The 27668-nt window shown below is 44.1% G+C and overlaps 1 protein-coding gene across 5 annotated transcripts in view; it reads left to right on the top strand.

The window, feature by feature from the left end:
* Nucleotides 1-27668, top strand: part of MEAK7 (MTOR associated protein MEAK7) — a 211450-nt gene that overhangs the window by 105797 nt on the left and 77985 nt on the right. For all 5 annotated transcript variants that reach the window (XM_086945841.1, XM_086945840.1, XM_086945843.1 and 2 more), the window contains one exon: nucleotides 4624-4768. In XM_086945841.1, coding sequence (XP_086801967.1) covers nucleotides 4624-4768 — 145 coding nt within the window. The remainder of the gene's footprint in view (nucleotides 1-4623; nucleotides 4769-27668) is intronic.

Raw genomic sequence — 27668 nt, 5'->3', positions numbered from 1 at the left:
ATATCCAGGCACAAATTTGGGGGGGTATTGTATATTCGGAGACCAGCCTCTCGAATCGTCCCTGGAGTACGTAATCGCCTCGCTATGGAGAAGGCCGAGGGCAGCGCACCCCCACCGGTCCCATTCCAGTGAACTGTATTGCACCAGACGTCTACCAGTGTCCACAGCCCCCGAAGTCCACTCCAGCCGATTGACTGCACTATGGTACTGGCCGCACAGGCAGGGGGCCCAGCACGCGCAGACACTCGCACGTGGAGATTGCAGCCGGAGTTCCAGACAGACCTTCCACAGGGATGTACTCTGCGCCTTGCGACCCGGTATGGCCACCGGTGAAGAGGTGAGGAGCAGTATCCCCTATGGCACTACTTTTAGTCACCCACTGCCCAGACGATTCGGCGCACCTGTCTATATACAATCAAAACTTCAACCCTATATGCTGTATTGACCTCTTTGAACTTCCCCCAGCAACCAGGCTCCTTGTCTCTTGTTACAAGAGGAAAATATCTGGAGGACTGTAAGAGATAGTACACACTTCCACTTTAATTAAGACTAGAGACATATTATCACCCTCAGGAGATCTCTAGAGACTTTCACTAAAAAACGTAACTTTTAAGAATGGTGTATTCTCTAGTTGCAGGCCTTGATGTCAAACCACCCTTGCTTCAATACCGGCTCTTTATTACATTTTCAACATAAGAACATTATGTGTTCTCATTTTGTCATTAAGGTACTCTCATTATGTTTTATTTGGCAGAATGTCAACAATCTACTTCACAAGTGCTCAAGTTATTTTGGTGTATTGCTCACCAACTGGGTATTGACTCCCTGCATGACTTATGTCCTCCATGACTGCATGGAGTCTTTCTTGACTGAGGTCGCTCTACCTTCATTCCCAACCGACAAGTGGAAAATACCTTTGTGTTGCTTTCAGGACACGTTCATGGCCTGAATCAATAGATCAAGGAGGAGAAAGTGCTAAACTACTTAGTCTAAAAATGGTCGTACTGCAGGAAACACACTTGCCTTTAAGAGTCAGAGAAAGTAAAGAAACATTTGGTCAGCAGAGTGATGAAAGGTTGCAGAACTGAAACCTTACCCAACGAACAAGAAATGTGACATGGCCATATTCTGCAAGTAAAATCTATTCTGCAGGGTGATGAAAGCCTCGTCGAACATGGAAGGCTGACATGCTTCTGTGAAGTTGTTCTTTTCTAGGCCACAAACTGATGTTTGGCACAGCCAATGCTATCAATGTGAAAAACGACACCTTGTTCGCTAAAATATCTAAGATTGTTACCAAAGTAGTCAGAACTGAACCATCATGAGGGGAAAATGGAATTCAACAATTGAACCTATCCTTTTCCTTTTGAGGAAGCTGATGTTGCTTTTGGTAATGACCAAGTCATTCTTAAGGACATTTCAAGATCATTTTCTAATGGAGCTATGGGGCCTGATTCACAGAGAGATGGGATACATTAATTTGTCTCATGCATTCATGGAATCCACTCTAGGGGTTGGTTATTTTAAAACCACCAAATCGATTCTCCACAATGTTGTACATTGTAAAATAGGTGTATCTCTCATCATACACCCATTAAAATATATTATCTTTACTAGTCCAAGAAATAAGCAATGAAGAATGAATTCCACTGTACTCTGGACACCTAAAAAGAAGTGTTTAGTTTGCCTGCTGCTAAAGACTTTTTGGGAGGATAATAACTTGTGTTTTCTTGTCCTAAATGCTACAGGCAGCAGGCTAGGTTTGGTTTGCCTGAGGGTGAGATTTTCTGACATGTCAAGATTGAAGGGCAGCGATGAATAAATAAAATGTCCCTCACAAAAACTGGTAATTGCCAAGACTTGACAATATTCTACTAGTCCTTCTAACTCACTATTGTATGTACTAGAAGCTACCAAGTATACATTGAATGCCTTCTTTACTTTTCAAGCATAGTTCTTCACCTGTCTCAAACTAGGAAAAGTTGTTAGAATACTAATTTAAGGAAAAGAAGCTGCTAGTGCGATGCCAGCAATGTATAATAAAGCTGCCAAACTACTTGTGCACATTTCAGTCCAAATGGCGTCCCTTGTATCATCTTTGAGAACCTTTGCCATTTTGATCACTGTGATGAGGTACAAGTGGAAGAGTTCTTCATCTCCTTCTTAAAATGCCTGCCTCCTCTAAGGCATGCCAGTCACTGGAATGAAGTACTAATCGGATGAAATCTTGAAAGCCATCAAGGATATGAATAAGAGGAAGACTCGCAGAAGACTTTTTCCGTATTGATCTTTATAAGACATGCAGGCCACTTTTCACCCACCTCCTCTATGACTTATTCAAAGCAATGGAATACATGAAGGTTACGAGATCCGAATATAACCGGGTTTTTATCTCTGATTCCGAAGCTCGAGGAGCATCTCTTGCAAACTATCACCTGTTTCCTTTGATCTATACAGGTTTAAAGTTATGAGCTATCCTTCTGGTGGAGTGGCTTAGGTCATCTTGAGTCTGATTCATGACCCCAAGGCTGTTTATATGCTCAGCTGCTCCACTATGAACAATGTGGAACACATGTACATCTTTTCGTGCAGATGTGATGGAATCAAGACAAAGTGGTTTTCTCAATGAATGCAGAGGAAATGTATGTTTAGAGTTGGGGGTATTTGCCACTCATGACAGTGACTATATGCAAATGAGACATGGTCATCCTCCAGCAAGAATAGTTGGGCCTAAACTGCAAGGCATGTCCCCTTTAGACAGGGATAGAGGCACCCCAGACTGGTTTCACACTTGTTGGGCCTCATCATTGAGTTTGGTGCAGCTTTGATCCCATAGCACAGTGGGCCTGGAATCCATGGATGGGTATTCACACATCAAAACATACACTTTGGCAGGATATACTTTGGTAGGACTTAAGCTAAAAAGTAACATCTCCAGTTTCTATCCTAGCACGGCTGTTGGAGTACTTCGGCTTCCTTATATGAAAGCATTTCACCTGGTGCAGCAGCTGTTTCAATGGACATTCCATTTTCTGAAATCTGCAGATGGACCTCTTTGAATTATTATCCTGATACCTGCTGATGAAGTTGAATACTCACTGCGTTATATAGATATAGGTGTAGATAAGTACTCTTGATGTCCACCAGCTCCACTTTAAACACCTGGAGTTTCACACATCCTAATCTATGAACCTACATTGAGAGGGTTCCGCCTAGCAAAATGCTGGACTCTACTGGTTGAAATAGAATAAGTTGTTTGGGGGTCTAAGGATGTCTTAACGAGTTTATACACCTAACTTTGTCATGAATGATTGCCATGTTAGGTCTTTTGAAGACTTGCATTCTGCCTTCCACTTTGAGGACAATTGTAGAAGTTTGCCCTACTAAAGGATCTCCGCCTAACCAATACATTCCTTTCTACGTACCCTAGGAGATCATAACGTTTGGAATTTATGAGATTTTAATCATTGAAGTGTACTCTAAACTAATGATTACTAGCCAAATGCTCACCCGTAATGTTTGCACATTCATCACTAACATTTAAAAAAATAAATATTTTTTGTCATTAAACTGCGGTGCAATACGTTTTTTTGAGGAGTCTGCATTGGGAAGTGTTTAAGCCAGGAGTATGGTCCTTGGCAAAACACCAACGTTTATTGTGTTGGGTCTCTTACAAAGTTTGTGAGTACCTGTGCTGTAGACCAATGTTAGTCATTTGGTAAATCCAATGACCTCAAGAAGTATGAACCAAACTTCTCCAAACGTGTTGAGAAGTTAATATAGCTCACTCCATTTGGGTATGATATATCTGTTAAGGTCTGATTGAAAAGGGTGCTGTGTGGCATGTGACCCCCAAAGAATGCAAATGCTTACTTTTGAGGAAACTTTGAACGTTTGCTGATAAACTATTTTACCTGTGCTGCAAGCAGTGGTATGTTGAAGAATGTTTTCAATACCTTAGATTACGTAGAAAGTGACTTAATATATAGGTTTAAGAGTGCCAGACCCAGTTGTCACCTACCGGACATACCAAAGACTTTCATTGTTTTGTATCTATATAGATATACTAATACGGAAGGTTAGACTGTAGAATGAAGCTACATACCCTAAACCTTACCTATTTACATCAATAATCGCAAAAAGCTATGAAAAGCCTTATCATTCAGCAAACAGGCTTCAAGTAAGCTGGTTTGGCTCACAAAGACTGTATCCCAACGCCTTTAGTACTTGGTGCCTATGTTATAAGCATCCCTTTATGCTTGTCAGATTTCGTAGATGTAGTTCAGTCAATCGGTTGTATTTTTGCTCCTAGTATGAACTTGGAAAGAACATTGGGTATTTGTCCCCCTCAAATTTGAACTCTGGAATTATCTCATGTCTATCTTATAATCGGATCATCATTAGCAGTTTAGGAAAGTACTGAGTAGAATTCCAAATATGTACCCCACCAGAGGCAACCGGGTTCATCGTGTGCTGGTTAAAAAGTAATCTGACAATGAAGTTTCTGTGACCTAAAGACATTTTCAGATAAAACATGTCTTTATTGTAGTGTAGCAATCTCTATTTGCAAGCCAGCTTTATAACTCTGACCATAAATGCTTTCTGTTCTGTTTTTTCTGTTAGTTTATAGATGACTTGATCGGTGCCCTGCTACACGTCTTACAATTCAGAAAACTGCTAAATGGCTGGAATTTGAAGCTCTCCTTTGATTCTGTTTCAGGCGGCATTGCATTGTCTGCACATCTCCTTTCAAAACTTAAACCTATAGGTAAAGTGTGTGGGGGGTGCTAAACAATTGGTTGTGCTTGCCTGGTGTTGTGTTTTAGCATGGAGGATGCCATAGTGTTAGTCTACTTCCCTACTGTAGAGTGTGTCGGATGTCATCTTTTGCTCACCAAATGAGCAGTGTGTGTTTTTACCAAGGGACGGTATTTTCTGTGCAGCTACTTTGACCAAGTTCTGTGCCTGTGAACCTTCGCTCTGAGAAACAACCGGCCCCACCAGTAACACACTGACAGTGTCTTTGCCCAAGACCCTATAAAGTGCTCTTTACTCTTCTGCTAGGTTAGTGCTGTATAACCACTTAATGCATGCATACCTTCCTACATACATACATCGGACTCAGTGATTTGGTGCTTAAAATGATTGGTGGATAGAAAAGTGAGAGTATAGTGGTTAGGATGTAATGAAATACTGGCTGAAATGGCAGCTGCTAGCTGAGGAGCGCCCCTGGTGGAGCCAGATCGCTGATCACTTCCCTGCCCGGGACACCAACAAGACTCATGGGGTCAGATTTGGTGAATGGGGCCCCGTGGGGACGATTTGCGGCAGAAACTAAATGGCATTTAGAACCCGAGCGTGCAGATGGGAGACCCATGAAGGGACATCTATGGCGGAACTGATCCACCACTAGAGGTCCAAGGCAAGACACATTTGAGGCCACAGAAGAGTGTTGCCGGCCCTGAAGACGTTAAGAAGACCGGGGGCAGAGAAGAGCTGGCACTGAGAAGCACTCCCCGGAAGCAGTACAGGATACGGATATCCTGAGCAGGCCGACGCCTCCATTGGACTTCGGCAGCTGGAAGGTGGCCTTTTGTCGACGATGTGAGCCCCACGACGGAGTGTGCAGCCCATGAGGTGAGAAGCGGTATGGTGGAAGAGAGGGGCGCTCACCTGCAGTTGAAGCGTAGAGGGGCGGTAGCTGAATAGGAGCCGAAAGCTGGGAAGAGACCGTGGTTGGACCCTCACAGCCGGAGACGAGGTACGACTGAAGAGCGGAAGCCTGCCGCAGCAGGGAAAAAGGAGCCTGGCCGGTTCAGAGCAGCGGGAAGCTAAGAGCAAGACACGACCCCTGAGTAAAGCAGAGTGAGATGCAGCAGAAGGGCAGAAAGTAAGGAGTTGATGCCCTATACAAAGAGTGGGAAAGCCAGAAAGGTCTGCGTTTGCCACAACTTTAGATGAAGACCACCGAACACGCTTGAGTTGGCAGCGAGTCCTCACCCAACAAGCATCAAAGAAGACAGGCCCTTGAGTAGGGGAACAAGTGGAACGGGCCGGATAAATGGTAAGCCAAGAGACCCATGACCAAACACTGCCAAACAGCCACAGGTGGGAAGATCCACTCAGAGAAGAGGCCTAACAATCTGGACGTACAGCAGTGAGCTTCTCTCAGTGAAGTTGCCAGCACCACCCAAGGACAGCGTGCCTCAGGGCCGAGGAGCCACACAGTCCGAGGTCAACCACAGTAGGTGTGAAGATACCATTGCCCCCACCAGTCAGACACCCCTGCAGTAGGGACGGGCTTACACCTGCCGGGAATGGGGAGGATATCTAAATGACGAGTGCAGGATAACATTGATCCCGGCAAGAGGCAGGAACAGATGGACGAGTAAGAAGGCGCAGGGGGAGCAACAAAGGAGACTGCCCAGACCCGTCCAACTTTGGCAGGCATCTTGCAAGTGATCATAGCATCCTGCGAAACCCTTGAGACCAAGATATATGATATAGGTACAGACTCGAGCCTCCTAAAGAATGATCATCACTGCATAGCAGAAAGGGTGATTAACACGGAGCGCACAATGGCGTACATCTGGTTGGAGGTCGCTGAAATGCATCCATCTCTGTCAGAAGTGATGAACAGAGTGAGGACCCTGGAAATGAGAGCAGAAGATAGCGAAGGAACATCCTGTAGGAATAACTTACGCATTATTGGGATACCGGAACACAAAGTGTGTAGTGATATGGTGCAATACCTAGAAAACTGGCTGAAGTCGGAGGTGGCCACACAGGGCCTATCCCCATTCTATGCACTGGAAGGGGCAAACAGGGATTCCGACGCAACCCCCAAGCTGGGGGCTCCCCTGTGCCTGGTGGTGGCTCACCTGCTCTATTCCAGGGTATCAGGACCATATTCTGACACAAGCCAGGCAGAACAAAAACCTACAAATTGGAAATAATAAAATAATGATATTTCCAGACTTTACGAGGGAGGTACAGAGACACCACGCCTCCTTCTTGGCGGTGAAAAGGCTGTTGGGCAACTACAGATTCCCTACCCAATGAAGTTTCAGGCCCCACTGAGAGTAGTCCCACTGACAGGGGCTCAATTCTTTCAAACGGCCTAAGGCACATGGAACTGGCTTGAAACTGTCAAGACAAGGAGATCACAGGAGAACTCTCCAGCGTCGCCTTCCTGGAAGAATCTAAGAGCCTCAGATAAAGCTAGCACACCATCATTGGCAGAAGCTAGAGAGGAAAGACACAGAATCATTCGAGAGGTCGCAGAACTAAGTCAGGCAGACTATACTCATTAATCCATGAAGCACGACAATGAGGAGAGAACGCCCCTCCTAGATAAACAAACTCCCCAACATCCTTTCCCCAAGGGGTTTTCAAGTTGGGGCTAGGCGAGCTTGGGCTAGGATAATCATTTGGTCAGTACTGACACCAACCCCATGGTTTCCGCAGTAGACATTAAATGTCTCTTGTGGAATGTGAGAGGAATGCACACCATGACTAAGCGCCATAAGATTTATGCATACCTGACTAGGAGGGGCGTACACATGGCACTGTTGCAAGAAACACATATCGCTGCTAAAAGGGGAGGTCCTACAGAGCAGGTGGAGTACACCTAATACTATGCAAACTATCCTGTTTCTGTGTACCAGACACATAGTAGACCCAGAAGGGTGATATGTAGTCTGAATAGGCAAATTAGATGGCAGAGACATAACAATTGGGAGCATATACAGACCGAATACGGAGCAATCCTCGTTCCTAGCGGCTCTTTCCAAAAAGTTGGCCCTGCACTTGGACTTTAATTGTGTCACAGATGTTGAATTAGACCACTCCCATCCAACCCTGAGGGAGTCCCCCATTGTACGAACAGGCCAAGTGCGTAGAGTGTGGCAACAGCAGTGGAAATTGATAGATACTTGGAGGGCATTACACCCAAGAGACAGGGACTACTCATTTTGTTCATATCTGCATGATTTGTATGTAAAACTAGATTCCATACTTTGCTCCCGAGACATACACGGACATGCGGCGTTAAGCGAGTACCTAGCCCAGACAATGTTTCAGCCACAATCCCCTATTGTTAGGGCTTCAGTGGACAAGAGAAAGGCTGAGCATCCCCACCTGGCAACTAAGACTGGAAGCCCTGGAAGAGCAGGTTTTTCAGGCAACAATAAGGATGGCAATAGAGCAAAACTTTGATGCGAATGCAGGGGCCTCCTGTAACCCAGTGGTGGAGTGGGATGCTTTAAAGTTGTGATCAGGGGGAAATGCATTTCTGAGGTAGTGGGAATTAGGGGGATGCTCCTGGGAGACACACTGAAAGCTGAACAGCACCATAGGGAACTTGTGAAAGCGAGACCAGAACATAGGGAGCTGCAAGAACAACTACTGACAGCCAAAGAGGCAGTAGCGGATCATGTTGAAAGGCTTCGCTGTTTCGATTAAAAGAACTACATGATCCGAGCTCATGCAGAGAGGGACTAGTCTGGGGGGATGCTAGCGTGGTTAACTAACCTAGTTAAGAGAGGATCGACTATATTATAAATCCGTGAGGAACTGGAAGGGGAATCCTATAAACATGATATTAATAAGGTATTCTTTAAATACTATGCTGAATTGTACAGGAGTAGGATGGCGTGTTCAGAGGCAGATATTGACAACTTTATAGGGCCCCAGTCCTTGCCAACCATAGACGAGGGGGCTACTGAAATGCTGGGTGGGGATATACAGCTACAAGAGGTTAGGGCAGCTATTAAAGCTATGGCCATGAATAAGACTCATGTCACAGATGGTCTCTCAGTCAAGTTCTACTCTACGTATGTATATATCTTAGGACCGCGGCTGGGGAAAGTTTATAATGAAGCAAAACAATGGGAGAGTCATCGGGGTTCCACAAGAGAGTCATTGATTAACCCGCTGCTAAAATCAGGCGAGCCAGCAATGGACAAGACAGCATATAGACCGCTCTCCATGCTGAATGTAGACTATAAAGTAAAATCCTGGCCACAAGACTTCTCATGCATGTGGCAGACTGAATACATATGTACCTGGTGGGGTTTATTCCAACACACAACGCGACAATGAATATTAGAAGATTAATGCGTATCCTAGAGGCAGAATCCTATGATAAAGACAAGGCAGTCATGTTCGCAGTCGATATTAAAAAGGCCTTTGGTAGCTTAGAAGGGCCTTAACTATTCAGGGTAATGGAGAGATTTGGACTAGGACCAGACTTTGTGAAGTGGACGTCCCTGGTATACTCAGACCCCTAGGGCTCGAGTCAAGACTGGGAGCATGATCTCTGATGCCTATCCGGTGGGGAGAGGAACGTGACAGGTGTGCCCGCACGCCCCGCTGTTATTTGCACTGGCCATGGAGCTCCTCGCAGCCAGGGCCAGAATGCGTCTTCACTATAGGGGTCTGGAGGCAATGGGCCGAATTCAGCATGTAGCACTATACACTGACAACTTATTATTATTATTCCTTCGGAACACTAGGGACGACCTTGACGGAGCAGGTGAACTGCTTACATCACTGGCGAGATTATCAAGCCTTCGGCTCATTTGGAGGAAGTCATGCCTTGTCCCGGCTAAAGCAGGGTTGAAAAGCCGCAAATGGAAGTGGAGGTGTCCTGGGAGAACAGATGTCTCCCCTATTTGGGAGTTACCATCTACCATGAAAGGATGGATTTACTGGAAGGTAATATAGGGAAAGCACTCAGCAGAGTGAAGTTGAGTCTGGGGGTGACTGCCCCTATCAGTCTTGGGAAGGGTAACTTTGCTGAAAATGGTGACACTATAGAGACTACTATATCTATTTGGGGTGTTGCCTGTCTGGATCCCAGCGTGAACTTTCCGCTATCTGAAATCGCTAGGGATTTTATTTACATGGGGGATTGGTAGGCGAAGGGTGCAAAAGACCCAGCGTTACAGGACTTCGAATAATATTATCCTGCAACACAGATGCAATGATGCAGGAAACAGATAGCTGGTGAGAGGTACAAACCAGCCAGATGATGCAGTCCCTTGTCTGAGAGTATAGTCTAACATAGTGCTCCTATTATCGGCATGGAGGGGGGATGAAACCAATTAAGTCAAAGTAATACGTAAATGTTGGGTTAGGAGTCACCAGAGAACTAAAACCAAAACACCATACGCCCCAGATATACCACTGACCCTGTGCATGGCACTGCCACACGGAGGAGACTGGCGAGGTCTAAAATTCTAAATGGAAGCTAGAGCGACCACCATGGGCATGTTACACGAGGACGGATCCCTACTTCTATTTAACGATTTTAGAGCTCGATATGACACACCCTGGGGTCATTTTTTACTCTGTAATGCCCTCACAAAGGTAATAAGTAAAACACTGAGGAGAGGGCCTCTCGGAACAACCAACATCAGAAGGACGCCACTGTTTCAACATTGTTTCCCATGAGATTCTTCTAGGCAGACTACATGATATCGGGGTCCAGGAGCTCTCCTTGGCCTGGTTCAAGTCCTTCTTGGAAGGTAGAACCTTTCAAGTAGTGGTGCCACCGTATCACTCGCAGATACATGCTATTAAACATGGGGTCCCTCAGGGCTCTATATTCAGCCCTGCGCTTTTTAACATTTATGTACAGCCCCTAGCTTTGCTGGCAAAAAGTAGAGGGTTGTCATTGGTTTCTTACGCTGATGACACCCAGCTAGTCATCGCGTTCTCAAGAAACTGCCTAGAAAATCTTTTCAAATTTAAAGAGGACCTAGTAGCCATCTCCGACTGGTTTACAGCTGAATGCGGCCAAGTCAGAATTTCTAGTAATGGGGAGAGAATGTGCCCTTTGGTCCGAACAGTGGTGGCCTGACAAACTAAAACCTGCGCCCCTGCAAAAAAGGCAGTAAAAAATCTAGGCTTTTGGATTGACAGTGAACTTTCATTCGATGCGCAATCCAAGCCCCTAGCAGCATCTTGCTTTGGTCTCCCAAGAGGGCGGAGACCTTTACTTGGCTATTTTGCACTAAAAGTCCGCCAAACCATCCTTCAGGCCACAATTCTATTAAGGTTGGACTATGGTAACTCCCTCTATCTGGGCGCCAACAAATCCTGTATTGCTCGCCTCCAAAGAATCCAGAATGTGGCGGCTCGCGCCTTGCTAGCTTTGCCTAAATCGTGTTCGGTTGCGCACCTTTTGCCTAAGATGCACTGGCTGCTGATAGCGAAATTATTTTTAAGTCTTTTTTGTGTAGCCCATAAAATCTTGACTCGTCAAGGACCGCCGATTTTAGGGGATCTGCTGGTCCAATATGTACCGAATCGCCCTTTGCGATCGGCTAACTCGGGCTCGGTTTGTGCTCCCCGTTTTCACAGAGCCAGAGCAGGCAGTCGCTCCTTTACAATCCATGCGGCGCACCTTTGGAACTCTCTTCCAATCCCTATTAGAGGACTTCAGAACCACCTGGCCTTTCGAAAGGTTCTAAAGACCTGGCTCTTTCCAGCTTAGGATGCTCTCCATCTTCCGAGTGGTCTTAGTCCTTGCTTAGGTAGCGCTGGGACGCCCCGTCACTGGGGCATCTATGCGCTTTACGAAACTTAAAATAATAAATGGTGTCAGCCTCCAGGTCTTTTACAGCGGTTACTTGTTTATACCAACGCCTCAGGAATGAAACACTGCCTGCACTCACCCGGTTACAGGAAAGATGGGAAGAGGATTTGGGAACAGATATCGAGGAGATAACATGGGACATACTAGTGGAGAGGGCAGAAGGTTTACTAGAAATGCCAGGTTCCAATTAATGAGATTTTATGTGCTCCACAGAGCATACCTCACACCAGCACGTATCAACAAACACTTTGGGACACAAGCAGCTCTGTCCCCCCAAAGTGGGGAGGCCAATGCTGCTTTTTTCACATGTTCTGGGACTGCCATAAGATAGAAAGCTTCTGGAGAGGTCACAACATTGATAGCAGAGATAACAGAGAAAGAGATACAAGTAACACCAGGATACTGTGTCTTACACTGGTTCCCTCACACCTCCAGGGTCAAAATGACAAGCAAGTTCCACGATCTGGCGCTCCTAATAGCTAAAAGAGAGATCACCAGAAATTGAAAGGCCCAGGGGTGGAACGGTGGAAGAAAAGAATTTAAGAGATAGGTGACATACGTGGGAGAGGTAAGATTGAGAGAGGCCAGACGGGGCAGGGGAAGCATTAGTGGCGCTACTAAGACACCCACTTAAGGAAGCTGACGGGGAAGGGCAACATGGGACCTCGGGAGTCGGAGATTAAGTGTGAGCACAAATATACTACCTAACCACATCCAACATTAGACAATTATCTAACGAATTCACGGAATAAAACTTCATAGGGTAAGAACTAAAGAGACACATCACACTAAGGCACGCCTAGGGGGGGGGGGAGATGGGTGGGGAGGGAGTTTGGTAGTTGAAGGATTTTACAAGACGAAGAAGCTGTCACTCAGAAGGATGGTACTAGCCAGGCTGATGGTTATATAGGTGAAACAGACGGGCCATCTACGCCAGGTATCCCAGAGGATGTAATAGCACAATAATATACTGATTAATATACATGCCAAATTGTATGATACTATGACCGGTTAAAGCTATTGATACCCTGTACACAGTGTATTTATGAAAGGCTTGCAAGGCTCTATTGTATAATCTGAGTTATAAGAAGATATGGAAGAAACACGTAATAAAAATGTGTTTAAAAAAAAAAAGGATGTCATGAAATACTTAAGAACCGTTATGTTGCACATTGTCAGCCATGACAATGTTTTTCAAGCCATTTTTTTTGCACTGTCAGTTTTTCCCCAATTTAATTTAATTTTTGTAACTTTTATTGTTTTCATTTCTGCTATGTCCTGTGCAATTAAGTGATGAGTTTTCTTTACTATGAAATACATTTATGCTTAAAGCATTATGGAATATTTTATGTAGAAGGCTACAGCCTATGTGAAGAATGTGCTAATTTTCCAGACTGCTACAAAGTCAGTTTGAAAGCTTTTTTTATTTTAGGACTAAAGTTTGATGGGATGTTTTAAATTATTTGTAAAGGGCATGGTGGCACTCAGTTCACTGAAGCCCTGATCATTCCAAATTAATTGATGTGATGTATGTGACTATGAACAGAGAGGCTGCTAAGCACCCTTGTCAACAAGCATTGGCATAGCCAATAGGTCTCGCCTTTGGGGCCTTATAAGTGTTTTGCCAGACCTATTGGCTTTGCCTTTTTTTCTATGAGCGATTGGCATTTTGAAAAGGCTATGCCTTTTATTTTGGTTTTAAAAATGTAAGTAAAAGGAATAGCCAATAGGTCTGGCTAAACACTTATAAAGTCCCAAGGGCGAGCCCTATTGGCTATGCCAATGCTTGTTTTTGTTAGGCACGGGGATATAAGGGATTTTGCTCAGAATCACAGGATGTTCAGCGTCGTTGCCGAGACTCAAACCCAGTTCCCCCGATTCGAGGTCGGCCGCTCTAGCCGTTAAGCCAACTCCTCTCCAAACACAGAAAGACTTATAAGTAAATGTTCACAAATAATTGAGCAGCCTTTGCAAATCCTTCATAGCCGTTCAGAATGTTTATTCTCCATTACACCTCTGGAGCTGTTGCCCAAACACAGTGTGCATTACCCAGAGCAGACAAATCTGCAACACAGGAGCTTTTTCCAATGGCAGGCCTCCGTTTCGAGAGGCCTGCCAATGGAAAAAATGGGCGTGGCTTCATGCCGTATTGAAAACCCCTCCTGAGAATATCTCTTTGCCTGCAATAGCGCATGCGCTGCAACGCAGGCTTCGACCTAAAAATATGTGTGCCTCTGGCTCAGACCCGAAAATCCCCACAAGGGCTGCATTTGCCCAGCTTGCTGCAGGAAAGCATCTTTTGCTTCCCCGACCACTGGTGCCTTAAAGCGGCTGACTGTCTTGCTGTGTCTTACATGCCATTGCTGCAGCGGTTTATGTTTAACTTCTTCTCCTTTGATGGGTGGAGATATAGCAAATCAGTTATGTTGTTGATAGGGGAACCAGGCATTCTGAGTTTCAACTGTATGAGTTGTATAAGGTAACTCCGTGATGGTACAGGTATGTCCCATAGGTGATACACTGCCACATACCACTGCACTGAGGGACCAACTGCATGTGAAAATGGTATCCAGATTTTTATTTTGGCCCCAAGAACACTCTTATATAGCGCATGTCCAGAGTATGATGGGTATGGTGTAACAATGTCAGGTCCATGACCCATTTTGTAACTTGGAGGGGCACAACAAGCATGTCCCTGTATGAGGCAGTGGACTACTGTCATTGCCCTATTTACATTATGTAAAGAAAAGTGAATCTAAAGCATTGCATTCCCTTTCCTTCTGTCCCTGAGAACATGGTCTACTTAACCCTCATGTGTAAAGGCCCGTTGTTATGAGACCTAGAACCTTGCGGTGACATTTTGTGTGCATGTCAAGAAAGCATATGCGTTGTGTGTTTAGCACATGTATGGTAGAAGGACTCTGTGTGTTCGATTTGTCTGAATACTGGGCCCAGTGGGATTCATTTTGAAAGCCGCTGATTTTAGCATGGCACAACATGTAGGGTGAGGATAGATTCCTCAAACCGTGGAAGCGTATTGCTATTATTGCTGTGGCTGGAGTATGATGACAGGGTTACGTTTAGAAACCCCATGTGGGCCTTGTTATCATAGGGCTTCTGATTAGTTCTTCATGAACACTGCTGTATGGTAGATGGTAGGGTTGAGGGGTGTGAGTGTGTTTTTTTTTTGTTCAAGGTGAGGATGTTTCTATGCAAGGGTTTCTTTTTTGTCTGTCTCTGATTGCTGTGTCTGGCTGGTAATGGAAGCCCCCCTGCTAGGAGCCAGCCCCATGGCTACCTGCTGTGAGAGACATTGCTTTAAAGAAAAGCTGTGTCTAGAGAACAGCCTGGAAATGACACTTGAAAGGGAACCAACCTAAACCTTTTCTGAAGACACAGAAAGTCAATCCACATACTGTCTTTTGAAGCATATTTTAAAGTGTGATCCAAACTACCCCCTTTCTTTCGGTGTCAAGTACTTCATGACCAAAGAACAGAAAGTATCCGAAGAAAAGCAGTGTGACCAGGGCTGTTATCTGCTTGACAGTCAGTCTTCCAGAAGAGATGGAGGCATCGCCTGAAGTCTGCAGTTCCTTTTGGAGAAACTAAGAATCTAAACCCTAGAAGCCTGCCTATCAGCAGAGAGAGGGAAGGAGGGCACTTGGCACTGGGTACGAAAGTCCGCCCAGGAGGAGAAGCCCTCTATGTTCCCTTTGTGAGGACTACCCAGAGAGAGCTAGAATGTCTGGGAGCAAAGCCAGCTGCAACTCCAGTGCGGAATAGTATCCCCAAGTCTCCGTACAAGCTTCTTATTGTGAAATGCATCACATTTTCCACAAAAGAACAACTTTCAAGCCAGAATGGCAGCCCACCGCAGCTCAAAGACTGGTGCTGCCACTAGCAATGTCGGAAATGTGTGAGGGCGCCATCAGCGCTGAAGTGTGCACCTTGATTGTCTCACTGGCTGCAAGTGCAGAAGCCTTGTGTGTGGTTGTGATAGGATTCGAGGCCTCGCCTGCCAAGTCCTCGTCCCTTCTGTATCTGACCTAGGAAGAAGTCTCCAAGGTTGATGAGAGGCTGCCGCTGAGGCCTGACAGCTTTAAGACCTTCCTCATGGAAACGTGTTTGCATGCACTTCCATGTTTTCAATTTCCAGAAGCAAGTAACTGTGGATAATAGCATCTGAATGCTGATGAGTCTGTTAAGCAGGCTAGGCCTGTGCATAAACTAAGACTTTTTCCCAATGAAGTTTACATGGAGGGAAAAGAGAAATTAGCTGTTGGGCCTGCATAGTTCACTGGGAGTGGTTGGGCCTAGACAGCAAAGTGTTCCTGTCAGGAGTCGGGGAACCCTGTATTGAAGTATTGGCATAGTAGGGTGTAGCGCATAGAATAGCAAGCAGGAGTTTATACCTTCATTGCACTCCCCTAATTGCGCTATGTAGTATTTAGTAAATATGTAATTAACGTATTTTCTTTATAAAAAGACTGACTTGGAGCTGGACTGTTTTATGTTTTGTTGGCTAATTGTTCAGTTCAGGGCTCTTGCCCTCCACACTACCTCTGAGGAGCCTGTGACTGCTCGCCCTTGCTACCCTGAAAGTTCGGTGTGGAAAAGATTGCACTTGTCTTTGTTTGCAGAGCTATTGTTGAAAGGACCCCAGGACACCAGTGGCAAATTACAAAAAATACTATGGCTGTGGCCCAATAGCATCTGTCTGCCCTGTGACCTCCTGAACAGGGTCTGACATACACCAAAATGGCAATGATGTGAGGAAGCACACAGGAAGGTTGGTGAAGGCACTTCATGCAGGTATTTCACTTAATTTCTCTGGCATTTAATCATTTGCATAACTCTAAATATGTACCGATTGGCTTGGTGGAGTGAGTAAGCCACAGCTCTGCTTTGTGAGATTTCTTATAGAATCTACAGTGAAAACAACTTCAGTTTAAGTCAAAAGAATATTTCAAGTTCCTACTACTGATAAGCATGGCTTTCTTACTTGCTTTCCCCGTGGGAACTGATTTTCTCTCTTCTCTTCAACGTGCATGGTTCTGAAGCCTTATTCCATCTCTGGATTGCAGGCGCAGAAGATGGCTACTCTTGATGCCAAGTCTGAACAACCTAGCAAGGTGTCAAAATCCCTCCTTAAACACCTTTCAAGATTTGTGGAAATAAAGATATTTACTGATGATTTGATTTTCATATCCAGTTCTTTGAGCGTTTGCATTCAAATTATTGCAATATATCTAAGGACTTCACGATGAAGACCTTGAAGAATGGAGAGAAGTAACTGATTCATACATTAAAATGGGCTTGTCCACTTAGTAGGAATGAGTGTGCAGTGTGCCCACCTCTATCCACCAAAACCTCAGAGAAAGGAAAACATTTTTAGAGTTGCAAGTTTTAAGGTATAAAATGGTGAAGCAGTCAGCTTACCTAGCTTTTTATGTGAAGATTCCGCTCTCCAGAGCTGTAAAAACAGACTTCATCAAAACCTACAGAGCCTAGTTCGCCCCAAAAGTTATTGGTGACTAATATAGCTTTCCTATTAGGAGAGCTAGATAGTCTCAGTGCTGTCAATTAAAGACTCACTGTTCACAGCCGCTGCACGCCCATGAGCTAATGGTTTGAAATTACCTAGTTTATGAGAAATTCACTATCAGTGACATTACCAGTGAGGAATAAGTGATCATTGACCGAATACATGCCGTCAGTGGCTACCTTGTTGATGACAAAAGCCTTGAACTACAGTTTCTAAAGCTTTACTTGACTGATATTTGCTGTCTCTACATCGGTTGCAGCATCAACATCCTGTCCACATAAGAAAAGGATATATTTTGAAGTAGAAGAAAGCACTGGTCATGATGCTGGTCAAGAAGGTAACCATAAGAGCGGGAGCTAGAGGACCTCTACATTGACTTCCTACCATAGTACGGATTGACTATTATGAACAAGAAGAGGTGTATTCCCACCTGGATGTGAAGTGGGTGCATTGTGTATTCTCAACTGGTTCATCAGTCCTAAAGCCTGATTGGAAGTTGTTGACATCAATGTGATGAGCTATTTTGCAAAACAGCTTTTGAGAATTTTAGCAATAAAGGAGCGTTTGGAAATCAGTTGAAAGTTGTCTCGGTTTTCCAAGTCTGTGTCACCTACAATGAGGAATAGAATAATCTGACCAACTTTCAGGTAGTCAGTGAAAGATCCATCTTATCATGAGCAGCTGTTTGTCCTGGTCAAGTGGGAATGAAGGAGTAAGAGATGGTATTTTACTTTAGCTAGGATCGAGTCAGCAAGATGTGAGAAGGGTTTAAGGTTTTTGATACTATTGTTTAGATCCCTTTGAGCGATCTTACTGAAAGGTACCATTTTTTTAAAAATAAGTTGGCGGCATGAGGGAGGGCTCAAACCATTGAATTTTTCTGTCTGAAGAATTGGGAGACTTTTTCACAGTCATCAATCTGGTATTTGAAGTTGAACCTGATAGGGGGTTTTGTAGATGTTTGACAGTGTCAAGCAGCTTCCTCTGGGGTTTTGCTGCTGAAATGTGTATAAAGCAGCCTTGGCCTCAAAGATGAGCTCTAATGCTCTTTGTTTTTAGATCAGAGAAGTGTGATATTCCATTTGGATTGGTTTATCACAACATGTTCTTTCAGGGGCTTTTAGGGATTTCTGTTATTCAGTTTGCCTTGTTGCTTCTTTATTTTAGAAGAGACAGATGATGCACACTTTTGATCATGACTTTGTTATATGTTTCGACAATTATACTGGAGTCTGGGTCCTTCAGGATGGATTAAAGTTAATAGGAGATAGTTGATTTCAGAACATCCAAGTCCACATCCTTGAAACCTCTGACCCAGCACATCATTCTCTTTTTTTGTTTCTCTCCCAAGTAGTCACTTTTAGGCTATGAAGTGGAAAAGGACCAACCAAGTAATAAAACCAATTAACTGTGATGGGAGGCTGTCGTACAGTTGTATGTTCGTTGCAAATAGAAATAAGTACCAAGGCCAAGTATGGATGTTTCCAAATGAGTAGGGTTGAAGCAAAATTGTTTGAGATTGTTGAACCAAAAGAGGAACATCTGAAGTACAGCAGAGTCAAAGGTGATACCCCAAAGGAGGTTGCAGATGATCTTTTTGGCTGTAGGCCTGTTTCTTTAGGTCATAATTTCCAGAAGTTGCTCCATGAACGAAGGATTGTCTCTGCAAGGGTAATAAATGATATAGAATAGAATGGACAGGATCAGAAGATATGACCTCAATAGACACTGGAAGGCAGACCAATGGCTGGGTATCATGCATTTGCAGCTGATGTATGATCTGTTTATTAGTACAACTACTCCGTTTATTTGTTCTACTTGATCTAGGATGCTAATCAATTATCCAGGTGGAAAAGAGGATCTAGAATTGGTTGCACGAGTCTTTAAGCCAGGTGTCGATGAAGAAAAGTCAAGATTATGGCTCATGAGCACTTCTGAAGTTTCAAACCCCACTGATCTGCATTTGTGGAGCAGGCAGGTAAAATAGATCTCTCTTTTTTATGATGGGATTGAAAACAATCTTGAATGGGGTTGTTTGGGTTGATTTATTTTCCTATTGGGAGTGGGAGCTTGTCTATTGCTAATTATAAGGGCAGTCACTCAGTAGACTGGATTGGTGGATTTTAAGAATTCTAGGATTAAACTAGCTCTTTATTGTCATCATCAGAGAGAATATGGGGAGATATATTTATCTCTTTGGCTGTATTCTTTGCGACCACAGCGTATTGGCAGGGGCCCATTGGAGTGTGAAAAAGGGAGAAAATGAAATTTGAGGCAGAGTGGTATGTCTGAGAGAAAGACAGACTGAGAAAGCTTTCAGCTTCTGGATAAGGGAGTGGGATTTTTTGGGGGGTTTTATTCAGGGGTTATGGGATTGAGTTTATGGGTAAAGTTATGAGAGGAACTTGAGTTTTAGGAATAATCACGGCGGTTGATGCTTCATTCCTGATAATGATAGTCATTGAATAACAGTAGAAATGGAAAGTACTTTCCTCTTAACACCTTGGCTGCTAGGGGGTTTTCCCCTCCTGTGCTGCAAAGTGGGATTTACCATTGTTCATGACAAGGTCAACTCGTCATAAGCACAGCGCAGGTAACACCCATGACGAGCTGACCTTGTCATGAGCATGGAAGGGGTTAAAGAATAGGGGGGAGAGTTTTAAGGGTGTATCTGGGCAGGCAGGAGGAAAAGGGAGATGGTGATGGAAAGTTGGGATGGATGTGATGGATGTGACTGGCAGGATTTGGGAGGGTGACAGGAGTTGGTGTTCACTGGTAACAGAAACTTGAGGAATTAAGAGGATTCTGGGAGTGGTGGTGGTAGTTGAATGGCATGGGGTATTGGAGGAGAACATCTTTTATGAGTTGAGGAGGCGGGAGAAGCGAAGATCAAATTATTATAAGCGCATGTCAATTACATCAAGATTTTGCCATTCTTGAATATAGATATGGGCATTCTTGCTTGAGTAGGAGTGGTATCCTTTAGCTTTGTCCCATAAAGGAGACTGCTTGATTTAGTAATGGTCAGTTCTTTAATGAATGTCGATTACCATTCCTGAGTGTATTGGGAGAAAAAGAGGCACGTTATTTTTGAGTGCCCCACTGCTCCACTTCTTGGCTCCGTCTCTTGACTAAGAAAAGTGCTGTGGATGTGGCAGCAAGGCCAACAATCTATTTTCAGGAGTGGTTGTACCAGGCTACAAATACCTCTCGAAGAAAAACTAGACCAAGATCATCGCTGCCACTATCAAATGGTTATTTATTTTTAAATATTAAGACCCAACACTTCTTAACAGGCCCTTCCTCTCCTTCAGTGTGTGGCCCATTGTAAATATTGAACAATAAAGGAGATCTCTGAAAAAAAGTGGCTATTTAAGAACACCACATTTGAGTGGCAACCTGAATTCACAACATAACCCCATGCCTACTGCAAAATCACCACTGAATAAAGAAGAGCGAACTTTGTCTGAATGACCGAAATACTGGGAGGGGTCACCCAAAAGACTCTAGCCTACTGTTCGCATGGTTTAACGAATTGAGAGTTGCACCAAATCATTCTCCACTGGTAAAGAATTTGTGTTTAACACACACCTTTCCTTTGCTACTCATATTTTATTTCTACTGACACAAGTTACCACATTGTCATACTGAGTAGGATTTTTCCCTCTGCTCCAGGCTCTCCACCAAGTTGAACTTGCATGTTGTTGTTACTTTTAAGGCTTAAGTTACTACAGCATCTGGACACTCTGCTTTCAGCTATTTGATACTGTGTGGCTATTTTCACGACCCTTCTTAATCTGGCTATGCTCAAGGAAAAGTTTAGAAGTTGGCTGTTCAAAGAAGCCTTTCCGTCTCCCCTGAAATATCCGGTACCTGTTCCCGCCATCAAAGAACAGAGCCCAAATGTTCCTGAATATCGGTTGAAGAGTTCAGTGAATTGGTAAATCAACATATGATCCATACTCAATGCTGGCTGTTTATTTGTGCTGAGCAAGGATTTAAGGTTTTTCTCACCTACCCAAGCATCGATATAAAGTAGCTCTCATTACAAGCCATTGCTCAACAAAATATAAATAAATCTTGCTTTCAGATTTTTCAAATGTTCAAGTTGTACAGACTGCTATGTCGGTTGGTAGACAAGTGCACAGCTGTGGATCAACTGTTTTTAAGCAAAAGTTCAATCTATAGAATAGGTGCTCCCAGGTATCGTCCTCTGCCCAGTGGACGAGTGGTAATTCAGAAAATGAAGTGCTATCAATTAAAAACTGATTGCATCCCTTAGGGCACACTTGTGTTGGGGGTCTTTGCCTCCAAACGTTTTTAAAGAAACAGTATTGACAAGTTTGTTTGGATTAAAAGCTTTATTCTTTGAGATACAATGTGGTCATTGTAATATGTTTCTCCACATACTCAATTTGGAACATTATATCTTTAATTATTTCCTCCTGCTCCAATGCATTTCGGGCTGCTGCCCTTCATCTGTGAGCATCTCGGCAAGCTTGTTTGTGTCTGCCCGCCTACCATCGGACTGGTACAGACAACATGGCTTGCATATACCATATGAAGAAGCAGGAGAGACCAGGGCACCTTTTCTGTTTCAAGTGATTGACACTGTGGCACTTGGTCAACCAGTAGGCATCTCTTTGATGATCAAGCACCTATCAATCAATCATTTGCAAAGGGCACTACATACCCGCGAGGGTCTCAAGGAGCTGAGGGGGGGGGCCTACTGATCAAACAGTCAGGTCTTGAGTATCCTCCTGAAGGTCAGCAGGTCTTGGGTCTGTCGAAGGCTCAGTGGGAGGGTGTTCCATGTCTTGGTGGCGAGGTGGGAGAAGGATCTCCCACCCATGGCTGTTCTTCGGATGCACGGGACGGTGGCGAGAGAGAGGTTGGCGGAGAGTAGCTGGCGGTTGGGGATGTAGAAGGAGAGCCATCTGTTAAGGTAGGCTAGGCCGGTCTTGTGGAGTGCCTTGTGAGCTTGAAGGATATCCTCTTGTTGATGGGGAGCCAGTGCAGGTTTCTCAGGTGGGGGGTGATGTGGCCGTGGCGTGGTACGTCGAGGATCAATCGTGCCGAGGCGTTTTGGATGCGTTGTAGTTGTTTGATGAGCTTGGTCGAGGCTCCCGCGTAGAGGGTGTTTCCGTAGTCGAGTCTGCTGCTGACGAGGGCCTGGGTGACTGTCTTTCTTGTATCTGTCTGGATCCATCTGTAGATCTTGCGGAGCATGCGGAGGGTGTTGAAGCAGGAGGAGGAGACGGCGTTGACTTTCTTGGTCATTGAGAGCTTTGAGTCGAGGATGATTCCCAGGTTAAGTGCGTGGTCGGTGAGTGTCGGGGTTGCCCCCAGTGCCGTCGGCCACCAGGAGTCATCCCAGGCTGATGGGTTGGGGCCGAGGATGCGGACCTCGTTTTGTCAGAGTTCAGCTTCAGACGGCCGGTCTTCATCCAGTTGGCGACGGCCTTCATTTCTTCGTGTAGGTTGGCTTTGCCGGTGATGGGATCCTTGGTGAGGGAGAGGATCAGCTGAGTGTCATCGGCGTAGGAGATTATGTTGAGGTCATACTGTCGGCTACGTGTGCGAGCGGGGCCATGTAAATGTTGAACCGCGTTGGGCTGAGGGAGGATCCCTGGGGTACGCCGCAGATGATCTTGGAGGCTTTGGAACGGAATGGGGGAGGTGGACGCTCTGGGTTCTGTCGGAGAGGAAGGAGGTGGTCTAATCCAGAGCCTTGTCTCAGATCCCGGCGGCGTGTGCATAGTGTGCGGTGGCAGATGGTGTCGAAGGCGGCAAAGAGGTCTAGGAGGAGGAGTGCTGCGGTCTCGCCGTTGTCCAGCAGGGTCCTGATGTCCTCGGTGGCTGCGATGAGGGCAGTCTCTGTGCTGTGGTTGCTGCGGAACCCTGACTGGGAAGGGTCCAGGATTCTGTTTTCTTCGAGGTATCAGGTTAGCTGTCTGTTGACGGTTTCCTCGATGACCTTGGCTGGGAAAGGGAGCAGAGCGATGGGCCGGAAGTTCTTGAGGTCTCTTGAGTCTGCATTAGGTTTTTTGAGTACGGCTTTGATCTCGGCGTGTTTCCAGATCTATGGGAAGGTCGCGGTCTCGAGGGAGAGATTGATGACATTGCGCAGGTGGGGTGCGATGGAGCTGCTTGCTCTGTTGAAGACGTGGTGCGGGAATGGGTCTGACGGAGAGACGGAGTGGATTGTGCGCATGGTCTTGATGGTGTCATCGATGCTCACGCTATCCCAGGCTAGCAGGGGGTCGTGGTCGATGGTGTGCGGAGGGTCTGTTGTGTTGCTCTCTGTTGGGGCTGTCTGGGTGTGGAAGCTGTCGTGGATGTCTGCTATCTTGCGGTGGAAGAAGGTGGCGAGGGAGTTGTACAGGGCTTGCGACGGCGGGATGTCGTTGGTGTTGGAGCTGGGGTTTGAGAGTTCCTTCACGATGTTGAAGACCTCCTTGCTATTGTGTGCGTTGTTGTCGAGGCGGTCCTTGAAGGAGGTCCTCTTGGCAGCCCTGATGAGGTGTTGGTGGTTGCGGATGGCGTCCTTGCGTGCTGCGTGGCTGTCCGGAGTTTGTTCACTGTGCCATTTCTTCTCTAGTTTCCGGCAGTTTACCTAACTTGTTTGGAAAATTATGCTAAGAATTGGAACTCAGTGACAGGTGGTTGGACTGATTTTCATTCGTTCATGCGCTTCCACCCTCCACCTGTTTGTAACTACATAGAGCTCCAAATGCCAGATCCTTCACAGATAGTATTCTTAAAGCTGTGGTACCAGATAGTTGCACCTGGTTTTCCGCCTATTGTTCAGATTCCTCTTTTGCCTCTCAACATGAAGAGATTGAGATGCTTACTCATGCTGGAAAGTCCACAATGGTCCAGAGAGCTCTGATGTATGGATTTGTGCATTTCTGACAGTCTAACATTGGGTAGACTGCTTCACAAATGGGATGTGAAAAGATATCTCCCTCTGTCAGAGGAACTCTCCTCCAGGAAGCGGCGCACATTACGCAAGTGAGATTGCTGCACCAGCATACTATTAACCAAGTCAATTAATTGCATATTTTTGCAAATCTGCAGCATGGAGATTGACATATATTTACCCAGCACTTCTATCTGGGCTTCCTATCCTGATCAGAGACAGCAGAGGGACACACGGTTTTACGGTTAAGGTTAGCCTCGTTCTAATGATCTACTTCTAACTGGTATTTAGTTTTAGTTGAAGAATACATGAAAGATCCAGTGCTGAAGAGGGAATTGTTACCCCGTGCTAGAACCATTAACATTGATAGCCTTCATAGATTCACATATAGTCCTTCATCTCCTATTTTATTTACTGCTCTGTAAGTCCCTTTCTGCCAATCTGGAAAACGCTGATTTCTCTTTCATCTGTATAACTCCCATGGAGCTTTCCTCCAGCGGTTCGGCTTTTGCCTGTGGACTTTACTAAAGTCATGACCGGTTTTCCTCTATGTATGTTTTATGCTTTTTTGGTAAGCATACTGATCTCTAATTTTTATGTTTTGTTTTTATTTGACCAACCTATATTCTCACTTATTAAGTGAATCTCAGTAACAAGTCACAAGCAGCTAGACCTTAAAAATCTTAGCGGTATGGTTTATTCATAACATAAATCATATCAAATACCCCACAAGGCCATTGATAAACATAAATTAAAGAAGCACAGCATACCCAGTTTAATGTGTAATAACAGTTGTAAAGTACAAGTTTCCTATTAATATTTTTCTTACATATTATTGATTTAGTCTGGCTATATTATTCAACCCTGATTATTAAAAATGTATAATGAAATATTCACACCTGATTACTAACTATGTGTAATAAACTCTTTCGGCTGTGCGCGACGTTCTTAGAAACTTACCTGGAATTGGCTCAGTTACAACTGTAGTATTTTATGTGTGACATAGAATATAATTAGTACATTTTATAAATTGAGGGGAAGAGGGTGGGTGTCTCCTAGAGTTTTCTGTTTTCCCTAAATCACTAATGACAACAAATGTTTGACTTGGGAAGCAATACAAATTGCAGTTAATGTAGACCCTACATTGTTCTACGACTTATCTCGGAGAAAACAGGAACTGATGACTTCTCTCCTTTATTTGTTTTCACACAAACTTAAGAAGGTGTACGAGTGTCATGTGAAGTTAAACTTTATAATAAAAGAATTAGATAAATATATTCTTCCTCTGTTTATGTACAAGATGTTTTGCGAATGAAGAAGTGAAGAAATGCTAAAAGAAACAGACATTCAACCATGTCCTCTATTTATATATTTATCCTGTGTTTCCACACTTATAGTGTTTCTTTTTTGCCCTTAGAAGTCTTCTGTAGAACCGTGCACACTGCTATATTGAAAAATGACTGAGAGACCCCGTATCATTAGGAATGACTATCACTCATGACCTGGGTATGTTCTACCAAGGACGTGTTCAATTCTTTCAATAACAACCTCCCAAAAAATAGATTCTATTACTAACCACAAAAAATGGCGCACAGTCCTTCTATTTTTCCTTCTCACAACACTATAATTCGTTGTCAGACAAGGAAAATCAAGGCAACCTCGCAGCTGTCCAATATTGTCTATTTATACTCTTGTGCTGGATATACTGTAACTCAAAGTCAACCTTCTACTGTAGCAATGCTCCACACATCCTACTTTACTAATCACTTTTAATCTCTCCATCCGTGCTGTTTCAAATTTATCAGTTGGATCTTGGGTAATTGGTGCATGCCTAAACATTTTCTTAATTTTAGCCTCATTTACATTTGTGGATTTTAAAGGTGAAAAGCTTGCTGGTGGATCAGGGAAGTTCCTCCTCAGTGCCTTGATTCAAATCGCAGCGTAGTTACAAATCTCTCCGTTTTGTTACTCATTGTTTATACCTACATTTCAGAAACTCACTACTCAGTCTCCCGTCCAGAAATCCATAGTGAATACTCTTTATAAACCATTAAGTGCTCAGGGCTTACACCCTCTTTAGCCCTGGGAGCTTTTAGTTTACGTTTGGAGCTGTTTGTAGTTAAGACTTCAAAACTTTTTAACAAAAAAAGGGGAAAAGTTCTGTGGAATAAAGTGTCTTAACTTTTTAATTTATATTTAAAATAACATCAACAAAAGGTTTGCTGTGCTAAGGTCACCTTTATTTCTAGATTTCAAAAGAAAGAGTAGAAAAAGAAATCTCACTTTAATTTTGGTAATTTCCAAAGTGGTGAACCCAGAAAGCTAAACAATTCTGAGCACTAGACAAACTTCAGAATTCAACAACAGATTATTTGTGTAGATCGCTTAACATTTTCCTAAGTAAAGGAATTGTTGAAATAAAAAAAAATTGAATGTAAGAAAAAAAGAGAAATGGGTATCAATGTGTTCATCTGTACCTTTTTGTACTGAAGGTCGATCTATGTAAGGAATATACTGTTATATCCATCAAACTCTTTTGGAGGCAGAAACATATAGGGCCTGATTACGTGTTTGGCGGATGGGATTCTCCATCACAAACGTGATGGATATCCTGTCAGCCATATTACAAGTTCCATTATATCCTATGGAACTTGTTATATGGCGGATGGCCTATTTGTCACGTTTGTTACAAATTATCCCATCCACCATGCTAGTAATCAGACCCATAGTGTTTGTCAGTAATTCTAAAACTGGTGATACCCAGACCAATAAACAGAGCTTACAGTTATTTTTCTTTGGATACCAATCAAGCTTCAATTAATCAGGAAAAATCTCCTGAATATAAAATGGCTATGAAGGCAATCTGTGCTTTATTTGTATTAATAAACCCAATAGTCTGAGTTGGGGGTAAAGGTAATTGTTACCATGCTGAATTTTGGATTGCCCAAAATGCTTGCCGATTTTGATGGATCTTCTTCAAAATGTTTTTGTACACACTGAAAGATGTATACATATCCTGCTGTTCTGCATTCCTGTCCTTCTGTTTAAAAATCGGCAAGTGAGCCTATAGCTTACGACGGAAAAGGCCTAACAATGTGGAGAGAGAACGATTTTTTTAAAAGATGGATTTTTGTGGTTTAGTGGTTACTCTCAGTATATGACCCCAGACATTTCACCAGGGCAGTCCAGGGTGGTGTGGCTTGTGTGGATATGCAGAAAATGTCAAAACTACATTTCAAAAAATTTCTAAGACACTAAGTTCTGGAAGTTATGGGGAATATCAACATTTCTAGCACTTGGCGTTCCAACGCTTCTTCCCTGTGTGGGTCAGCCTGTAGCCCTTCGGTCCAAAAAAGGGCTTTAGAGGTCTTTTCCAGGAGGCATTCTTTTGGCATGATTGTTGCTGCAGTATCCATCAGAGAAAGCAAACAACTCCTGATATTTCCCAGGTGACCTCCGCATGCTTAGCACTACAATTCCTTTTACATAATGTTATTAGTTTGCTACTCATTCAAACAAAAATTTCTCTGGAATGTCTCCCGTCCCCCCCCCCCCTTCCTTTGTATTCCCAACCTGGTTCCCCAACCATTTTTCTTATG

The sequence above is a fragment of the Lissotriton vulgaris genome, chromosome 12, assembly GCF_964263255.1.
Source record: "Lissotriton vulgaris chromosome 12, aLisVul1.2, whole genome shotgun sequence".
In the NCBI taxonomy this organism is placed as follows: domain Eukaryota; kingdom Metazoa; phylum Chordata; class Amphibia; order Caudata; family Salamandridae; genus Lissotriton; species Lissotriton vulgaris.
The sequence above is the reverse complement of the archived record's forward strand: the minus strand, read 5'-3'. Positions and strand labels throughout refer to the sequence as shown.